Source organism: Chiloscyllium punctatum, chromosome 3 (genome assembly GCF_047496795.1).
Source record: "Chiloscyllium punctatum isolate Juve2018m chromosome 3, sChiPun1.3, whole genome shotgun sequence".
Lineage (NCBI taxonomy): Eukaryota > Metazoa > Chordata > Chondrichthyes > Orectolobiformes > Hemiscylliidae > Chiloscyllium > Chiloscyllium punctatum.
In genome coordinates this window covers 61951819-61970978 of record NC_092741.1, presented here as the reverse complement: position 1 = coordinate 61970978, position 19160 = coordinate 61951819, and the positions used below count along the sequence as shown (strand labels likewise).

At 37.3% G+C, this 19160-nt stretch overlaps 1 protein-coding gene across 4 annotated transcripts in view; it reads left to right on the top strand.

Annotated features, from left to right (window-relative positions):
- The window catches only part of ahi1 (Abelson helper integration site 1), a 260111-nt gene that overhangs the window by 22426 nt on the left and 218525 nt on the right, over positions 1–19160 (top strand). For all 4 annotated transcript variants that reach the window (XM_072554134.1, XM_072554114.1, XM_072554123.1 and 1 more), the window contains 3 exons: positions 6410–6493; positions 10783–10904; positions 12945–13483. In XM_072554134.1, the coding sequence (XP_072410235.1) occupies positions 6484–6493; positions 10783–10904; positions 12945–13483 (671 nt within the window). In that variant the 5' untranslated portion in view covers positions 6410–6483. The remainder of the gene's footprint in view (positions 1–6409; positions 6494–10782; positions 10905–12944; positions 13484–19160) is intronic.

The following is a 19160-nucleotide window of genomic DNA, read 5'->3' as shown; positions in this document are numbered from 1 at the left end:
ATTTTTGTAATTGTATTCACTTAAGAGTATTCCAACACATTTATTAGTCAAGTGGAAGGTTTAACAATGTTTGGTTACAATATAGATTTGATTTGATAAATAAGTATAATTAATTAGGTAGGAAATAAAGTCTTCAAAAACTATCAAAGATAAAGATTCTCAGAGATGTTAAGTATTATAGATTCCATCACAGCCAGCAATTAAAGATAATATAGCATGTGTGCATAGGAGGGCCATGTAGATGACATGTATGCTATTAAGTTAGTACTCAGCAAAGACAAAAAAAGGAATGAACAATAGTTAAATCAGCGAAATGAAAGCCTGGAAAGACACATGGCAGCATCATACCCAGGTGTGAAAGTAAAATGTTAATTAATGGGAAGAAATCTTGAATCTTCCAACTGGTATGAAGAGCAAAGATCCTTACCACCTGAAAACAATTAGAGAACAGGATATGACAATATTCAGAGAGAAAGAAGAATCCTTACTGATTCATGTAAGATTGAAAGAATAAGAGAAAGCTGCAAGGAATTCATATTTGAGTATAAAATATCATAAATTGACTGTATAGAAGCTCACAACTTTGCCAAGGGATCTTCAGCAAATTATTAAGGAATAATGTTAAATTATACAACATTGCATGAAAGTGGGACAAACTTATAGACATGGTTAATACCCACATTTGCAAAGCAGGATGGGTCCAAAAAAAGAAAAATAAGACCTCTGAAAAGTTATTTTCTCCCATCAGGAGATGTTTTACTCACTTGGGGCTTTAATGTAAAACTTTTAATGTTGACAGATATTCTATTCTTAGATATTGTTAGGCATTTTATTCTTTGCTGTTTTAGAATTTCTCTAGAATTTTCTCTAATTCCTTATGAAAACATTCAATGTTTTGGTCTCAATTGCGTTCTGAGGCAGAAAATTCCAAATGGCTCATCACTCTGAGGGTGAAGAGGTTTTCCTTATCTCACTCATAAATGGCCTACCACTATCCTTAAATTGTGACCCTGGTTGTCGGTGCCACCTCATCAGTAACATCTTTCCTGCATTTATCTTGTCTAATCCCTTTAGAATTTTATAGCTTTCTATGAGAAGACTCTCATTCTTCTAAAGGGCAAAAGTGAGGACTGCAGATGCTGGAGATTAGAGTCAAGAGGGTGGTGCTAGAAAAGCACAGCAGGTCAGGCAGCATCCGAGGAGCACGAAAACCGACATTTTGGGCAAAAGCCCTTCATCAGGTCTTCCTGATGAAGGGCTTTTGTCCGAAACCTCGATTTTCCTGCTCTTCGTTCTTCTAAAGTTTAGGGTGTAGGTTTACTCACTGAGCTGTAGGTTTGATATCCAGACATTTCATTACCTGGCTAGGTAACATCATTAGTGGTGACCTCTAAGTGAAGCGAAACTGTTGTCTCCTGCTTTCTATTCTGCTTTCAGTGTGCAAACCTATACTCTAAACCTCAACCTGAGCTACAAACCTTCACAAATCTTCTAAAGTGTAGTGAATATACTCCTTGCTGATCCGGTTTCTGTTCGTAGATCTGTCCTGCTATATCAGGAGTTTGTCTAGTCAACCTTTGTTACACTGCCTCCATAGCCAGAACATCCATCCTCAGGTACGAAGACCAAACTGTACACAAGACTCCAGTTTTGGTCTCATCTTGTACAATTTTAGAAAGGTAACCCTGCTCCTGTACTTGAATCCTCTTCCTATGAAGCCCAACATAGTATCTTCATAACCTAGTATACAGTTAAACATCGGGTTTTCAGTTTAGATCAGGAAGTAAAGTTTTTCATTTTTTGAATAGGGAAAACTTGGATTTCAGATGGGCTGCGCAAAAGTGTTGGCTATGTATTGTAAGCCAGTTGCTCTTGACAGAGGGAGATGGTTTGGATTTGTTAAGAAATATAGCACAAAGGAAGGTAGTTGTGGTTGTTTGAGGTTACTCATCTCAGTCCAATGGTATTACTGCAGGAGTTCCATAGGACATTAATATCTTAATCACAATCATCTTCCGCTACTTCTTTAATGACTCTCCCTCCATCATAAGTTGGTGATTTGGTGATATCTGCAGTCATAAACAATGTTCAGCACCATTTGTGACTCCTTTGAAACATTCAGTGTCCATATGCAGCAATATTTGGATAACATCCAGATTTGGGCTGGTAAGTGGCCAGCAGCAATCACACCATGCAAGTGCTAGGCAATGATCATTTCCAACAAGAGAGAATATAATCATCACCCCTTGATGTTCAATAACCATTTCTGAATCTCCCATTAACATCTTGTATGTTGCCATTAATCTGAAGTTGATTGAAAGTCATAAAAATACTGTGACTGGAGGAATAAGCCATAAGTTTGGAATTCGGCAGTGAGTAGCTCATCACCTTCTGTCTCCAGTGCCTGTTCACCACCTTAGAGATAGTTAGGAATGCAGATGCTAGAAAGTCAGAGTTGATAGTGTGGAGCTGGAAGAAGCACAGCAGGTACAGCAACATCAGAGAAGCAGGAGAGTCTATGTTTCAGGTCAGAACCTTGCATCAGTCCTAATGAAATGTTCCGACCCGAAATGTTGATTCCCCTGCTCTTTTGATGCTACTTGACCTGCTGTACGTTTTCCAGCTCCACATTTTATTGACTGTGTCCACCATTTACAATTCTCAAGTGTGATGGAGTGCTCTCCATGTTCTCAGATGGGTGCAGCCCCATCAGTAGTCATGATGCTTGATAAGATCCAGGTAGCCTAACCAGCAACTTCAACATTCACTTTCTTTACCACTGCACAATGGTACAGTGTGTATCGTCTACAAGGTGCACTGCAATAACTTACCAAGAACCTCTGAACAGCACCTTCCAAGCTCATGAACATTACCATCTCAAAAGACAAATACTGCAGATGCATGGGAATGCTAACACCTGTATGTTGCCTTCCAAATTGCATTGTATCTTGACTTGGGACTATATAGCTGTTCTCTGTCACTGGCTCAAAATCCTAGAACAGTCTTCCTTACAGCACTGTGAACATATCTACACGCCAAGGGCTGCAGCAATTCAAGGAGACTGCTCACTCAAGGACAATTATTGATCAGCACTAAATAAATAAATGTACATTCTAATATCTACGTTCTAAGAACAAATTTTTTAAAAAGAGGGAATATTAGAATACAGGAGAAAACTTACTAGAGCTATAAAAATGGATGGTAAGTGTTTCTTATGATGTTTAAAAAGGAAAATTGTGAATTATTGTGGGTGTTGGTCTTACAGAAAGTGGATCTAGGAAATCAGTAACTGACGAATAGAACATGTTTTATTCATTGGTCTTCACTATGGAAATACAACAAACATCCCAGAAGTAGCTGTTGATCAGGAAATGGAAGACAGAGAGAAAGTCAGGAAAATTACAATCAGTGGTATTGAGTAAATTGTTGGAGTTGCAGGTTGACATATCCCTGTGTTCTGATGGAGTGAAATAATTTATGTTATTTTCAAAGTCTTTAGATTTGGGAAAGCTTCCAATAAATTTGAAAATAACAAATGCATTTCCTTATTCAAAAAAGGAGAGAAACAGAAAGCAGAAAACTTCAATCCAATTAACTTGCCATCTGTTATAATGAAGATTTTGCAATCAATGACTAAAGATGTAATAGTTGGGCAGGTGTTAAATTCAAATTTATCAGGCAGTATCAATACGATTTTGTGAAAGGAAAGTCATGCTTAACTAATTGAGGTTTATTTTTGAAGTACAACAAACTTATTAGAGACCAACATACAATGGCATGAGACCTATTCCGGTTGATCAAGAAGTCCACGTAGTCAATGTAAAATACACGCTAAGTAATAGAAACGTAATGCAGGAAGTGTTCACATTGCTGTTATACTTTAGTTACAGCATGAATCACTTAAATAATAACGCCACTTTGCCTTAAATAAAACTTGCTGGCAGAGAACTTTCTCACCTGTACCTCAACTGGCTATTCAGTCACTGTGGAGATCCTGATGATACAGTAAACTTCCATTATTTCAGGTATTTAATTTTTACTGGTTTTTCAAGAGTGCCAGTTCAGAGGCACTCAGGGTGAGTGCATTCAGCCTTTTTCTCAGGGTTGGGGAATCGAGGACAAGAGAACATCAGTTTGAGGTTACAGGGGAAAGAATGAAAGGGAACCTGAGGGGCAACTTTTCTACACAGAGGGTGGTACGCGTATAGAATGAGATGCCAGCGGACGTAGTTGAGGCAATTGCATTAACAACATATAAAAGGCATTTGGAGAATGCATGAATAGGAAAGGATTAGAAGGTTATGGGCCAAGTGCAAGGAAATGGGATTAGCGTGGATGGACATTTTGTATGGCATGGACCAGTTTGAGCCATACGGTACCATGACTTTATAAGATGCCAATTAAAACAAAGTATGTTGTAGTACGTGCTGTGAGTAAAAAGGAACTAACGGAAGTACTGGCTTAGGTTTAGATTTACATGCAAGTTATTGCAAGTAATAAAATCTGATTGTGTCAAGGGTAATAGATTGGCATTGATAAAAGATTGGCTAACTGTGAGGAAGCAGTAGGCATAAATGGGTCATTTTCAAATTGGCAAGGTGACATGAATGTTTGTACAGGGATCAGACTTCAACTTTTTAAATGTTTATAAATGACGAATGAAAGTGACAAAGAAAAGGTTTCTACATTTGCTTATGGGGAAACAAGGTAGGGAAGTAAGTTCTATGTTCTGAAGAGAACAGAACGAAGCTGCAGTACGGAATAGGTTAAGTGAGTGGCAATTAAATGGCAAAAATGTAAAATGTGAAATTGTCGATTTTAGCAGGAGGAATAAGAACAAAAGATTATCCAAATGTGAAATATTGTAGAGTTCTGAGCTGTAGAGAGATCTGGCGCATGATTCTTAGTGCATGAATCGTATAAGATTGGTATGCAGATACAGGAGAGATAATAGAATGTTACTGTTTATTGTAAGGGCAGTTGTACACAAAGATAGGAAGGCTTTGTTCAGTCATACAGAACATTGGTGAGACAATATATGGGGTATGATGTACTGTTTTGGACTCTTTTATTTAAAGATGGATGTAAATATGTTAGAAACCATTCAGAGAAGATGGTCCAAACTTATACCTTGAATGAGCAGGTTGTCTGTGAGGATAGGTTGGGCAGGCAATGCTTGTATCTGGTGGAGTTTAGAAGAGTAAGAAGCATATAAGATCTTGAGGGATTTAGACAAGGTGAATATGGAAATGATGTTTCTTATTGTAGGAGAATCTAGAACTAGGGATCATAGTTCAAAAATAAGGGATCTCCCATTTAAGACAAAGACGAGAATCTTTTGAAACTCTTTCAAAAGGCAATGGAAGTATGAATATTTCTAAGGCAGACATAGATAGATCCTTGATGAGCAAGCGGTTGTTAACATACCAATCCATTCATTGAGAATGCCTGGGAAGTGGGTAAGAAGCAGCTGTCAGTGTCTGTGTAAAAGTTACATGATTGTGGCTTAATGCAGTTCAAGTGGCGGTTTTGTATCAAAATTCTCTAATTTCTGGCTAATGAGAATCAGTTTATTGTATGTTTATTTACCTAATGGAAGTTAATCTACTGACAGGTAATCAAATAGCTTTGTCAAAAGCACCTCCCTGAAATATGTATTTCAGGGAGCTTGTGTATTTCAATGTCTGAGTTAATTGTTTCCAAACTTGATAATTGTAGGTGATGACTTTCATCTTAAATATGTTATACATCCCACTAAACATAAACTTAAATATGCTATACCCCCACTAAAAAAAAACCAGTAACAGGAATTGCTGGAGAAAATCAGCCGGTTTGGCAGCATCTGTGGAGAGAAAGCAGAGATAATGTTTCGGGTCCAGAGACCTTTCTTCAGAACTCAAGAAAGGTGACTGGTCCTAAAATATTAACTCAACTTTCTCTCCACAGATGCTACCTGACATGCTGACTTTCTCCAGTTGTTTCTGTTTCTGTTTCAGATTTCCAGCAAACACACCTTTTTTTGTTTTGTAAATAAAAATAAGTGAGTGATATTTTTCACACCTGACAGGGTAGAATAATTTTAATGCTTTTGAATAAAAAGTGTGAATTTCAGTTCAGATAATTTTATATTCTTGAATGCAAACCTTGTCTAATCCTTGCAGCCTACTATTTGCTCTGGCTATTTTAAGTTAATCTTTCTTATTTAAAACCATTTTAGTCCATGGAACTTTAAAATGTTATTGCTATTGTGACAACATGGACTTATCACAGCAATAGTTTGGGCGAACATTTTCCTTATTGCATATTGTTGGTGCACAAAATCTAGGCTCCTTCCTCTCTGCTCCCTTCTCTACTCACATGCACAACCATTAATTTTGATGCCTAACTTTAGTCTTTGATTAATTTTTAGGTTGACTCCCTCCTGAGGTTTTTATCTGGGAATGTTGCAAATCAGGAAGATCTCTAGACAAAGTCTTTCGAAAGATGCCAGCAGGTATGATATACCTTCCTTGATTTTGATATAAAAGGAGAATGCTAGACATTAGAAAATGCTGAAAGTACATACTAGGGTCAATCAGCCTCACCGGTTGGAATGCAGGTCCTGGGGTGGGAGGGTGTGGAAGCCCAGAAAATGCTGCAAGTTCATGATCACCTGCATGTTCAGCATCTGCAGTTTTGTTTTGCTTTTTACTTGATAAAAGTACTGTTTGATATTGAATTGATCTCATTCACTGAAAACTTTTTCAGAATTAAAAGCAAAGTGCTGTAAAAACTCAAGTCTGACAATACCTGAGAAGAGTAATAGTTAATGTTTTGAGTTCAATATGATTCTTTTATGGAATCCTTCCATTTGGAAGCAGTTCCAAAAGAAACAGATTTTACTTGAAATATTAACTGTCGTTCTCTCTTCACAAATACTCCTGGACCTACTGAGCTTTTCCAGTGCTCATTGTCTTACTTCAGATTTATAATATATGCAGTATTTTGCTTTTATTCTTTTATAGAGTGCACACCTTAAGGTGGAAGATGTTAGTGCTGAGTGTAACACTTCTCATTTCAGCAGTCAAGAGCAGTTTTAATAAGTGTCAAATCAAATAGCATAACTACATACTTTTGTCCCAATCTCAAAAGAGCCCCCTCAATTTTAGTTTGACCTTTTTTATATTTTGTGCATTACCATCATCTGGCTCTTTCTTATTTTTTGTTGAACTTTAAGCTTTCTGTCAAACTGGGTTGATACTTCGCACACTCATTTTTATTGCAATCCCTGTGGAAGAACCATAAACCCAAAATAAATAACTTTACCAAATAATGCACAAGGAAAGCAAGATTTCTCAAAGTACGTTTTGTATGTGAACATGAATCAAAGTCGATAAAAATGAACAAGCAAATTTTCATTCAAATAAAAGAGTAGATTTCACTTCAGGAAATCAATATAATAAAAGTATATCTAACACAACCATAAGCAACTGCACTATTCAGATTTACAGGTCATTACCATATACATTTTTAAAAGGCTCTAACTCAGTCTCCTGTACATAGAATCTTTCACTTTATTACTGTAAGACTATAAGATCTAGGAGCAGAATTAGGCCATTTGGCATCGAGTCTGCTTCACATTTGATCACGGCTGATATGCATCTCAACCCCATTCTCCTGCCATCTCCCCATAACCCTTGATTCCCTTCCTGATAAAGAATCCATCTATGTCTATCATAAAATCACTCAATTTCTTGGCCTCCACAACCCTGTGCAGCAATGAGTTCCATGGATTAACAACCCTCTAGCTGAAGAAATTCCTCCTTATCTCAGTTCTCAAGGGTCATCCCTTTGCTCTGAGACTGTGCCCTTGGGTCCTTGTCTCTCCTGTGGGTACAGTGCGGCACCTTGTCAAAGGCTTTCTGGAAATCCAAATAGACCGCATCCATTAGCGCTCCTTTGTCTAACATGCTTCTTACCTCCTCAAAGAATTCTAACAGATCTGTCAAGTGTAACCTCTCCTTGATGAAGCTATGCTGACTGCACTCCATTTTACCATGCACTTCCAACTATACTGCAATCTCATCCTTAATAATTGACTGTAAAATCTTACCAATGACCAGGTTCAGACTAACTAGCCGATAGTTCCTTGTCTTCCCCATCACTCCCTTCATAAACAAGGTGTTACATTAGCCATTTTTCAAGCCTCTGGGGGACCATCCCTGACTCCGGTGATTCCTGAGAGATCGTCATCAATTCTTCCATATCTCCTCAGCTATCTCTTTCAGAACTTGGATGTGGTCTATCTGGTTCAAGTGATTTATCCACTTTCAGATCTTTCAGCTTCCTCAACACCTCCTTAGTGAAGGTCACTGTGTTCACTTCTACCTCCTGACTATTTTGAAGTTCTAATTTGTTGCTGGTGTCTTCCACTGTGCACGCTGATGCAAAGTATCTATTCAGATCCTTCGCCATTTGTTTGTTCCCCACTACTACTTCTCCAACCTTAGTCTCCAGTCCAATGCCCAATGTTGTCTTTGTCTCTTACCTTTTAGGTATTTTATAAATTCTTGCAATCTTCTTTAATATTACTAGCTAGCTTAATCTCATTTTCATCTTATCACCCCCTTACTTATTTTTAGTTATCCGCTGCTGGTTTTCAGAGCCAACCAATCCTCTGGCTGCCCACTAATCTTTAGCATAATGTTTACTTTTTCCGTTGCTTTGTGCTGTTCCTGACTTCCCTTGACAGCCATGATCACCTCAACCTCCCCTTAGCATGCTGCTTCTTCCTTGGGATGAATTTCTGCTATATCTCCCAAATTGCTAGGAATCTCCTATTATTGCTGCTCCACTGTCTTCCCTGCTAGGCTCCCCTTCCAATCATCTCTGGCCAGCTTCTCCCTCCTGTATTTGTAGATACCTTCATTCAGTTGTAATGCTGTTACATCTGATTCCAGCTTCTCCCTCTCAAACTGCAGGATGAATTCTATCATATAATGGTTACTGCCCTCTCGGGGTTCCTTCACCTTAAGCTCCTTAATCAATTCTGCCTCATTATACATTGCTAAATCCAGAACTGCCAGTCATCTACTGCGCTGTACTACAAGCTGCTCCAAAAAACCATCTGTTAGCAACCTGACTTTCTCAGTCCACTTGCATAATGCAATTCCCCATGATTATTGTAATGGTGCCTTTCTTACATGTTTTTTCGAGGTCCTGATTTATCCTTGAATTGAATTAATTGGAAGTTAAATTCCAACCAAGCTCTTTGGAGTCTGTCATCACTTGAATGACATAATTTCGATTCAAGGTTAGAATACAGATAGACTCTAACCTCTCACTTTTAATGCATTGTCTGAGCTGAGATGTCACCTTTGTTTTAAAAACCTTAAGTTGTCTTGGGAATGTGACTTGAAAGAAGTTCTTGTATTTACATATGAATTAATTGAAAGCTGCAACCCATTCTAAGTGATGAAAAACTGAACAGCAATCTAACTTTGTTCAATACATCGCATCAGTTATATGACACTTTGACCTTTTACTATAAATTCTGTGTCCTGTGATCCTGCCCCACTAGCTACCTGATGAAGGAGCAGCACTCTGAAAGCTTGTACCTCCAAATAAACCTGTTGGACTATAACCTGGTGTTGTTTGATTTTTAACTTTATCTACCCAGTCCAACACTGGCACCTCCGCATCATAATTCTGTAGGACATTATGTGCTCGGGTCACAACCACCTAAATTCCCAGAGACTGTTTTATTCAACCCTTTTAATAAATCATATAAACAGTCTGATCAGCTCTGGCAAAAGCAAACTGAAAACTGTTTACTTTATTCCTGTTGGTACTGTTTCCAAGTCAAGGGTCAAGTCATATGGACTAGTATTTCTTCCTATTAATTGAGTCTTTACAATCGATACAAACTTTTCAAAAAAAATAAACAGTCTGAAGACATTACAGATTTCCCTGCTCAATTGCTTCTGGATCATTTTTAGTAAGGCCCAGTCTGCCAATGAATAAGAGAGATACTTTTACCCCTATGGTCTAGTTTCTAAAATATGAAAGGCTAGTGATCAGCGTACTGTGTATACCATGTCAGCACTACTTCTCATCATTGATTTATCATCCCTTCCCACTTTCTCTTTTAATAGAACTACTTCGACATTATGATTGATCCCTGAACATGATTTCAACCAGTTTTTAAATCAATATTTATGTTTCTTTTGTTAACGGAAGTTAGCTGCGATATAACTGATGTCAATGGAAGATAGTTTATTATCGTGATAGGATAATGAGGCCAACATAAAACTGATGCAAAAGAAATTCAAAAGATAAATAATTGTTAATAACAATGAAACAAAATTATTTTTAAAATCTTGATTACTATGCTATGGCAACTTGCAGTTTCACAGAGAACCCAGTTCTAAGATTATAACTTTTTTTATTTAACTATATTAACTGAATTAACTTTAATTTGGCATTGATCCTTTTGACAACTTACTTGAATGACTCCATTCTTTTTTCCGTTTCCACAGTGGACATTGTGATCTTGTCATTTGTTTGCTATAGTACATTCTTCAAAGCATGTTGACCTTATTATTTTTAAGATGTAAAAATCTTGGCTATATATTCACTGAAGATTGCAAAATTGTTCTTGCTTGCCTCCTGTTTACTTTTGCAATCTGCATAAATGTCATATGAATCACAGAAAATGTAAAATGAATACCATTTTATATATCCTAAATTTGCCTTTGGGTGATTGCTGAATTTATAGTCAGTTTTGACCGTTACGGTTTATAGGAGAAAGTGAAGCCCGGGCAAAGACAAAGGCTCAGTTTGAAGAAGTGTTAAAAAACTACTCTGGTTTAACTGTTGGGAAAAAGAAATCAAAAAAGAACATACCTCCCCAAGAAAATATTGTGGTGAGTATAGATTATGAATGACAACATGTCATTCTTTTAAGTCTTTATTCATAGGTCTTTGTTGCAGTGTTTGAATGGCATCTGCACATCAATTTTGTTAGAAAAATAGAGGTGACTTAACGCTGGAGCTCAATCATATTGAAAAAGATTAAGCAAATGATGTACTCAGTGTTATGAGATAAAAGATTGCCATTTTATTGTATAATATGAGATCATTATAGCAAGGCTATTGTTGGTCTTCCCTTAACATACTCATTCATTTGTCATTGAAACTGCTAACATTGCATCAAAATTGAGGATTTCTGATTTTGGCATGGAAGATATTTTTTGATCAACTTTCAGTTTATTGAGGGATTATTTTGAAAATGGGCATAAAATAAGTTCTGTATTAATAAGTCACAGCATGTTTAAGTCTGTGGTAAACATACAACTTTGGGTAATTTATTATAAAGGGTTCCCAGTTCTTTACAAAATAGTGACCACTATAAATTTGGGCTAAACCACGGTTTCACCTCAGGACCCTACTTTAGCCACGTTGGGGGATTGTTAGCACCTTAAGTATCCTGGGAAAACCTTGCCTATGATGTTTGCAATCTAATCACCTTCAGTCAGCCCTCTATAAAACAATGTTAAGGTATAGTTATGAGGAAAAGGTTAATTCAGCATTAAGTGACCAGTGACAAAGTTTCTAACAAAGGTATATAATGGAAATTGGATTTCTTTAAAAAACTTAACTAAGTCTTCATTTTTGAACATAATATGTGCGTTGATAACAATGTGTTGAATCCTGAAAATCCACTTGTTACCTTAATATTTAACTTACATTCTTAAAACTTCAGTGCAAATGAAGGTTTAAACTATTAGCATTTTGTACAAAGAATTAATATTCCAGAATATACAAAACAAGGCATCTGGTGGCATTCATGAGTGTTAATTTCACTTTTTAAACCTTATCCTTCAGCTCAAATGTTTTCGTACCACACATTTGTTAAGGAAGAGTTGGTGAAAGACAGGACCAACAGTCTGTCTCTTGAAGCCACGAAAGTTAAGACTAGAGACAAAAACAGGATGACTGAGAATAAATTAAGACAAATTAGTTTCAAATAGAGAAAAAATTCATTGAGAAGAAAGAAAGAGACAGTATAGAATAGCAAGACCACTTTAAAAAATTATATTTTAAATGCTTGAATAATTTACCACTTAAGAATGAAACTGATTATCAAATCCAACATTCCAACAAATCAAGCAACTTTTTAACTCATGGAAAGGATGACTGAGTTATTGGAAGCTTTGATCAGATGACTTAAAGAAGTAATGCAGAGGTATAGACTGAATATTCCAGATCTCAGGGGAAAAGGCAGCCAAAAGCCATAAAGAATGCATTAATTAAAATTGGGAATGCAGAGGAGGCCAGAATTAGGAGTATAGCCATCTGAGATTTGTGGTTGTGAAAAAGATTACAAAAATAGAGGGACTGAGCTTTAGAAGGATTTGAAAACAAGGATGAGACCTTTAATACCACAATGTTGCATAATTACAAGTAAGCATTCATTGAAGGTGTAGTGAAGACGAAAGACTAGGAGCAAAAGTAGGCCATTCAGCCTATTGAGACCGCTCTGCCATTCAATGAGATCATGGCTGATCTGATCATCCTCAACTGCACTTCTTACCTTTTACACAGAACTCTTGGTTCTCTTATTGATTAAAAATCAGTCTATTTCTGACTAGAATATATTTAACAACCTAACCTATGCTGCCCTCTGTAGTAAAGAAATCCACTACTCATCTCTGTCATAAATGGCATTCCACTTATTCCGAGATTTTACCCTCTGGTCCTCCACTCTCCCTCAAGAGGAAACTATCTTTCTGGACCTACCCTGTCAATTTACCTAAGAATTTTGTTTGTTTCATTGAAAGTGCCTCTCATTCTGAACTCCAGTGTGTGTGTGTTTTTAAACTGTGAGGCTACTTGGCTGAATCCAGTGGTCTTTAGCACTGCTGTTTATGATCCTGATATATTATTCTTTAAATTTTGTCTAGCTTGAAAAATTAAGGAATAAACTTAGTCTACAGAAGGATAATGAAGACGATGAAACTATTTTAAATAACACTTATAACCCAGAGGAGCAAAGTCCCCGCTTCTCAAAAAACAAATTGAATGACAGGACCTCTGTGGCTGAAAAAATCAACAATGATGAGCTCTTTGAAGATGAAACCCCAGCCAAAACCAAGAAGAAGAAGAAAAAAGCAAGTGAACATTCTTTTGTCGAGGGGGCCCCTCATCCAGACTCTGTATCGATCCTGCGAAAATCCAGAGAAAAAAGGTCAAAAAGTGCCTTTGGAGAGGAATACCAGACTGAAATTGTGAAAAAGAATGATATGGGAGAGGATGTAGATTCCCTAATCCAAGCTTACCAGCAGGCTATTGCTGCCAAAGATACAGGAGGTGTCAGAAATACAGCCAAGAAAGTTAAGGAACAGTCAATTAAAAAAATTTCACGCATGTCTTCAAAATTAGCCAAGAAACTGGATAAGATGAAAACACTGAAAGAGCCAATGTCAGTGGAGGGGGAAACGAGGTAAGAATAAGAACATATTTTGTCACAATATACTTTTCTACAACTTAAATGCTAATAAAAATTTGCTTACAATCTGTACCATAGAATTCTTGAAAACATAGTATTCAGTTCCATAAGTCTCATAAATAAACAATGTATGAACATAAAGCTTAAATAGGAGGTTTTATGGGAGTCTGCTATTCACTTGTTTTCCCATCCAAGAAACTCAAAATCTGAGAATGCAATGCTGATGTGCCCTGGAGTAATTTTGAGTTTGGTTGCTAGAAGCACATTATCGAAATGCCTACCATCCGTTTCAGTGCACATGTTCGGACTGGTTGCACCAGAAACTCCAATATGTACTTCTGGCACACAAGCTCTTTAATGGGAGCACAAAGATTAATGCCCAACAAGCCCACGACATTCAGAATCCTTGTACTTCCACAAGGACTATTCCCTCTGGGATACCTTGGTCCATTCCTCCTCCACTCCCGTTTCCCCACACTCCTATGGCACCTTTCCATGCAGTCACAGAAGGTGTAACACTTACCCATTTACTTCTTCCCTCCTCACTATCCATGGCTCCAGACACACCTTCCAAGTGAAGTAGTGACTTACCAGTACTTCACTTAATCTCGTCTACTATATTTACTGATCAGTCTGCACTTTGACTCTTCAATTTGGAGGAGATCACGTTGTGAGCAGTGAATACAGTAGACTACGTTGAGTTTTTAATCTGTTTTGAAAGGTATAATTTGTTCATAATTTACATATAATATTTAACTGTCACTTGCTGTTTGAAATCTAAATTTTAGATTAGATTCTCTACAGTGTGGAAACAGGCCATTCGGCCCAACCAGTCCATACCGACCCTCTGAAGAGTAACCCACCCAGACCCATTTCCCTCTGTCTAATGCCCCTAACAGTATGGGCAATTTAGCATGGCCAATTCACCTGACCCACACATCTTTGGACTGTGGGAGGAAATCGGAGCACCCGGAGGAAATCCACGCAATCACCGGGAGAATGTGCAAACTCCACACAGACAATCGGCTGAGGCTGGAATCGAACCTGGGACCCTGGTATTGTGAAGCAGCAGTGCTAACCACTGAGCCACCATGCCACCACGCCACCACATTTAGAAATTAAAAATAAAAATTATCCTGGCTTAAGCAAATGCTTAAGTAAAAGCTGTTTAGTTGAGAATAGCAGAAGTTAATTAATTAAAGAAACTAGCTTACATTCTTTTTCTGCACCTGAGCGAACTCTTTAGATTCAGAGCATAACGATAGAGGCATTGCAAAGTGAACTTTGAACAGTGCTGAGAGTTGTGTGAATAAGAGAGTTAGGGGAGGAGGGAAAGGAGGTGCTTGCTTGCTTTTTCCAACTTTTCTATCCTTTAGAATTAGTTCTTAGTTCACTACGGAGGAAAATGTAGTTATCTGCTTAAGTTTGAAAATATAATACTGAATTGAAGATTTGATGCGTATACGATTGTTTAGTGAGAGGGAGAATTGATGAAACTCAGTGTTAGTAAAAAAAGTTCGAGAGGATTTAATGGAGTTAAAGGCTAACAAATTCCAAAGGCCTGATAATCTGCATCCCAAAGTACTAAAGCAAGTGATCCTGGAAATATTCAACGAATTGGTGATCATCTTCCAAAACTCTAATCACTCTGGAGCAATTCTTACAGACTGGAGGATAGCAAGTGTAACTCCACTATTTAACAAAGGAGGAAGAGTAAAAAACTGAATTATAGGCCACACATCAGTCGTGAGTAAAGTGCTGGAGACTATTAGAAAAGATGTGACAGCAGAACACTGGGAAAGCATTAACAGTATTGGATAAAATCATTATGGGTTTATGAAAGCTGAACTAATCTACAGGAGCTTTTTGAGAATGTAACTAATCTAATAGATAACAGAGAGCAGTTGGATGTGATGCATTTCGATGTTAAGAAGGCTTTTGATAAGGTCCCACATAAGAAGTCAGTGGGAAAAATAAATTTAAGTAATACGGATTGAGAATTGGTTGACAGTCTGGAAACAAAGTGGAATTAACGGCACTTTTCCTGCGGTCTGTTGGGTCTATTATAGGCGATGACCAGTGGTGCACTGCAGAAATCAGTTTTCAGCTCCAACTACTCATGATACATATATAAATTATTTGAATGAGGGAATCAAATGTAGTATTTCCAAGTTTGCTGACACCACAAAACAGGGTGGGGTTGTGATGAGAATACAAGGAGGTTTCAGGGCAATCTAGACAAGTCATGTGTGTGAACACGTCAGATGTAGTATAACATTGATAAATGTGAATCAATACAATTCGGTGTGAAAAATAGAAAGGCAGGTTATTATGTAAATGATGATGCATTACAAGTATGGATGTTCAAAAGGATGTTGGGTGCCAGTCAATGAAGTTAGACAGGTGCACGAGCAATTAAAAGAGCAAATTACCTCCAAAGTAGTAATTTGATTATTACCTGAGTTAAGGGTAAACTGGCATAGGATAAATAAATTCAAGGCATACATTGTTCAAGTGTAAGACAGGAAGGAAAAAAGTGTACCAGTACAGAAATACAGCAGTAAATACTGTCAAAGAGGGAAAAAGTGGTAAGGCAAAATTAATGCCTCTTTACCTGAGTGTGCTCAGTATTTGAAGCAACATAAATGAATTAAAGACCTAAATCCAGGTAAATGGGTATGATCTCATAACCATTACAGAGGCAGGATTACATGGAGGTCGAAGCTGGAAACTCATATTCAGGATGTTTGGCTTTTTTTATGGATAGGTAGAAAGGAAAGATAGTGGGATACAGTTGCTAATAAGGGATGGAATAAGTGCGATGGCGAGAAGTGATTTTGGATCAGAGAATGTAGAAAACATAAGGTGATGAGAAATAACAAGGGGAAGAATACTACTGGTAGGAGTAGGCTGTATGCCCCCTAACAATTCGTTCAAATTGAGAATAAATTGGGAGACAGTGAGGGCATGTTTTTAAAAAAAGCAATATATTAATCATGAATTTCTTTAATCTTGCAGATTGGGATGGTCAGGTTCATTTATGTTTGGAACTATATCCTGGAACAATCTGTTCTGGATCCACTAAGGGATCAGACTGTTTTGGTTCAGGTGATGTGTAATAAAGCAGGTTTAATATGATGTCAGAAGGAAAGATCCACTAGGAAACAGTGACCATAATATTGTAGAATTTAGGTTTCAAAATGGAATGGAGGAACTTAGGTTATAAACATCTGTATTAAGCTTAAATCAGCATAAATAACAAGAAATAAGCGCAGAACTAGCTAGAGTGGACTGGGAAAGGGGTTTAGCAGCAAGGTAGTTGAGGAACAATGGTGGATGTTTAAGAAAATGGCTCATGACTCACAACAAAGAAAACTCTGAGTGAGAAAGAAGGCTGTTATAGGTGGGATAAGTCAATCGTGGTTAACTAGGAAAGTTGAGAATAGCGTCAGTTTGAAAGAAAAAGCATACACTGTGGCAATGATTAGCAGTAAGCTAGATAACAACGTAAGAACCAAGAGCAGGAGTAAGCAATTCAGCACCTCAAGCCTGCTCTGCCATTTGATCTAATCAAGACTTATCTCATGTTGGCCTCAACTCCACTCTCCGTAAGCCTTAAACATGTTACCAATTTAACGGTCTATTTCTCCCTTAAATTTACTCAATGTCCTGGCATGTCCAAATTCTGGGGTAGTGAATTTCCTAGATTCACAATCTTTTCAGAGCAATTTCTCCTCATCTCTGTTTTAAAACTACTACCCCTTATCTTAAATCAGTGACCTAGATTGCCCCACCTGAGAAAATATCCTTTCTATATCTATTTTGTCAATCCTCTTCACCATCTTATATACCTCAATTAAATCTCCTCTCATTCTTCTAAACCCCAAAGTGTATAGAATAAGAACTTCTGTAGATATTTAAGATGGAATTATCAATGTGAACATTGGTCCTTCAGAAAGTGGTTGTCTGGAATTAATGGAGAATGAGAAGGCAGGATAAATCAACAGGTGTTTTGCATCTGCATAATAAAGGATACAAGTAATCCCAGAAATAGCTGTAGATCAGGAAATGAAAGGGAACAGGAAAGCCTAAGCAGAATATTTTCTTTCACCTTGTGTTGAACTTCATTGGAACACTGTAGTAGGAAAAGTGTAAATATTAGCATGGGAGCAAGATAGTTTACATCTTGTAGGACTCTATGTTGAGTTCCATAGATTCAGATTTTGACCTGTGTCTTCCAATTTTTCTTGCATCTTCTGCTTTTCCCTGACTATGTTATATTTGTGACCTGTTACTTTTGTTGTCATCAGATTGGACCCACTCTGTCCTTTTCACATTTTCCATCTCTCTCTTTCCTTTATCACGATTATAACTCCCTTTGTCTTTTGCTCTTGACACCCCCATAATCTGTTCCTCTTTCTTTCTGCTCCCTGTCAACAGCATAAAAAAGTACCATTTGCAAGTTCCTTTCATTTCTGAAGAAGAGTCCTACTTGGACACAAAATGTTAACTCTGTCTTGTAATCTCCACAGATGCTGTCAGACCTCTTGGGTTTCTCTAGCACTTTGCTTTTATTATTGCTTAACTACTGAAGCAACCCATGTCAACCTCTGGGCTTGTGCTTCTAATTGGTAACATATATGTCATGAACATGCCAGGCAATGGCCATCTCCAGCTAAAGGAAATCTAGCTTTCTCTTATTCTCATGATCATTCTCATGATTTGTCTGCAAGCAGATTGTTCCTTTTCTTTTACAAGAGAGCACATTTCCCTCTTTCCCTCTGTTGTGGGTTCTGCCTTCCAAGAACCACAGCACCATGGTAAAGTTAACAATCAGAAGTAGAGTTTATGTCGCACACACTAACACATTGAGAGATTGCTTTGCAACATACACAAACATACATGGAGATATAAAATCAGAAAAGGTGAAGAGATTATTCAGTTAGTAACATATTAAGTTGAAATGAAAAGCACAGAGGATTGTTCATTTTTTAAAAGTTGGAATTGAAAAGTCCAAAGTTAATGTTAGTAATCTGGAAGTCCTTTGTCAAGATAGTTAATTGACTTGACAGATGTTGAGTTGGATGCACTTTCTTCTCTATAAAAATGTCTTCAAAGGTTTTATGATTAAAATTTTGCCAAAATGCAACAGCTTCTTCATTGTGTTGATGAAAAGAAATTTTGCTTTACAGAGCAGGTGAAAGGCTTTTTCTTTGTGGTCCAGTGTTAGGGGTATCTTGCAATGTTGATATTCAGTAGATTATGTATGGATTGTGGCTGACCCCTAAATTATCTACTGTTTCAGAAACATATTTTTAGAAAGCAGTTGGGTTCAATATGTGGGAATCATCTGAACACTTCTTGGGTATGGTGATGAGGTGGAGAGGAGAAGCAGTTGTTCTCCAGATGAAAGTTTGCATTGTAGATTGCCAGATGTCTATGATCCATTCCAATTACTAAGTTGAAAGTCACAAACACCTCCTGTAAAATGAATATAACATAAAATTCTATTGTGTCAGGGTTTCTCTGTTACCTGATTATCTTTGTAGAAAATTATAGCATATTTATGAGCATTTCAGGTCCATCGGCTAGGTGCCTGGGAATTGATTGGCTAACATTGAATTTGTAGAGATTTTCTGGAAGATTATTGCCAGGTCCAATGCTGCTTTTA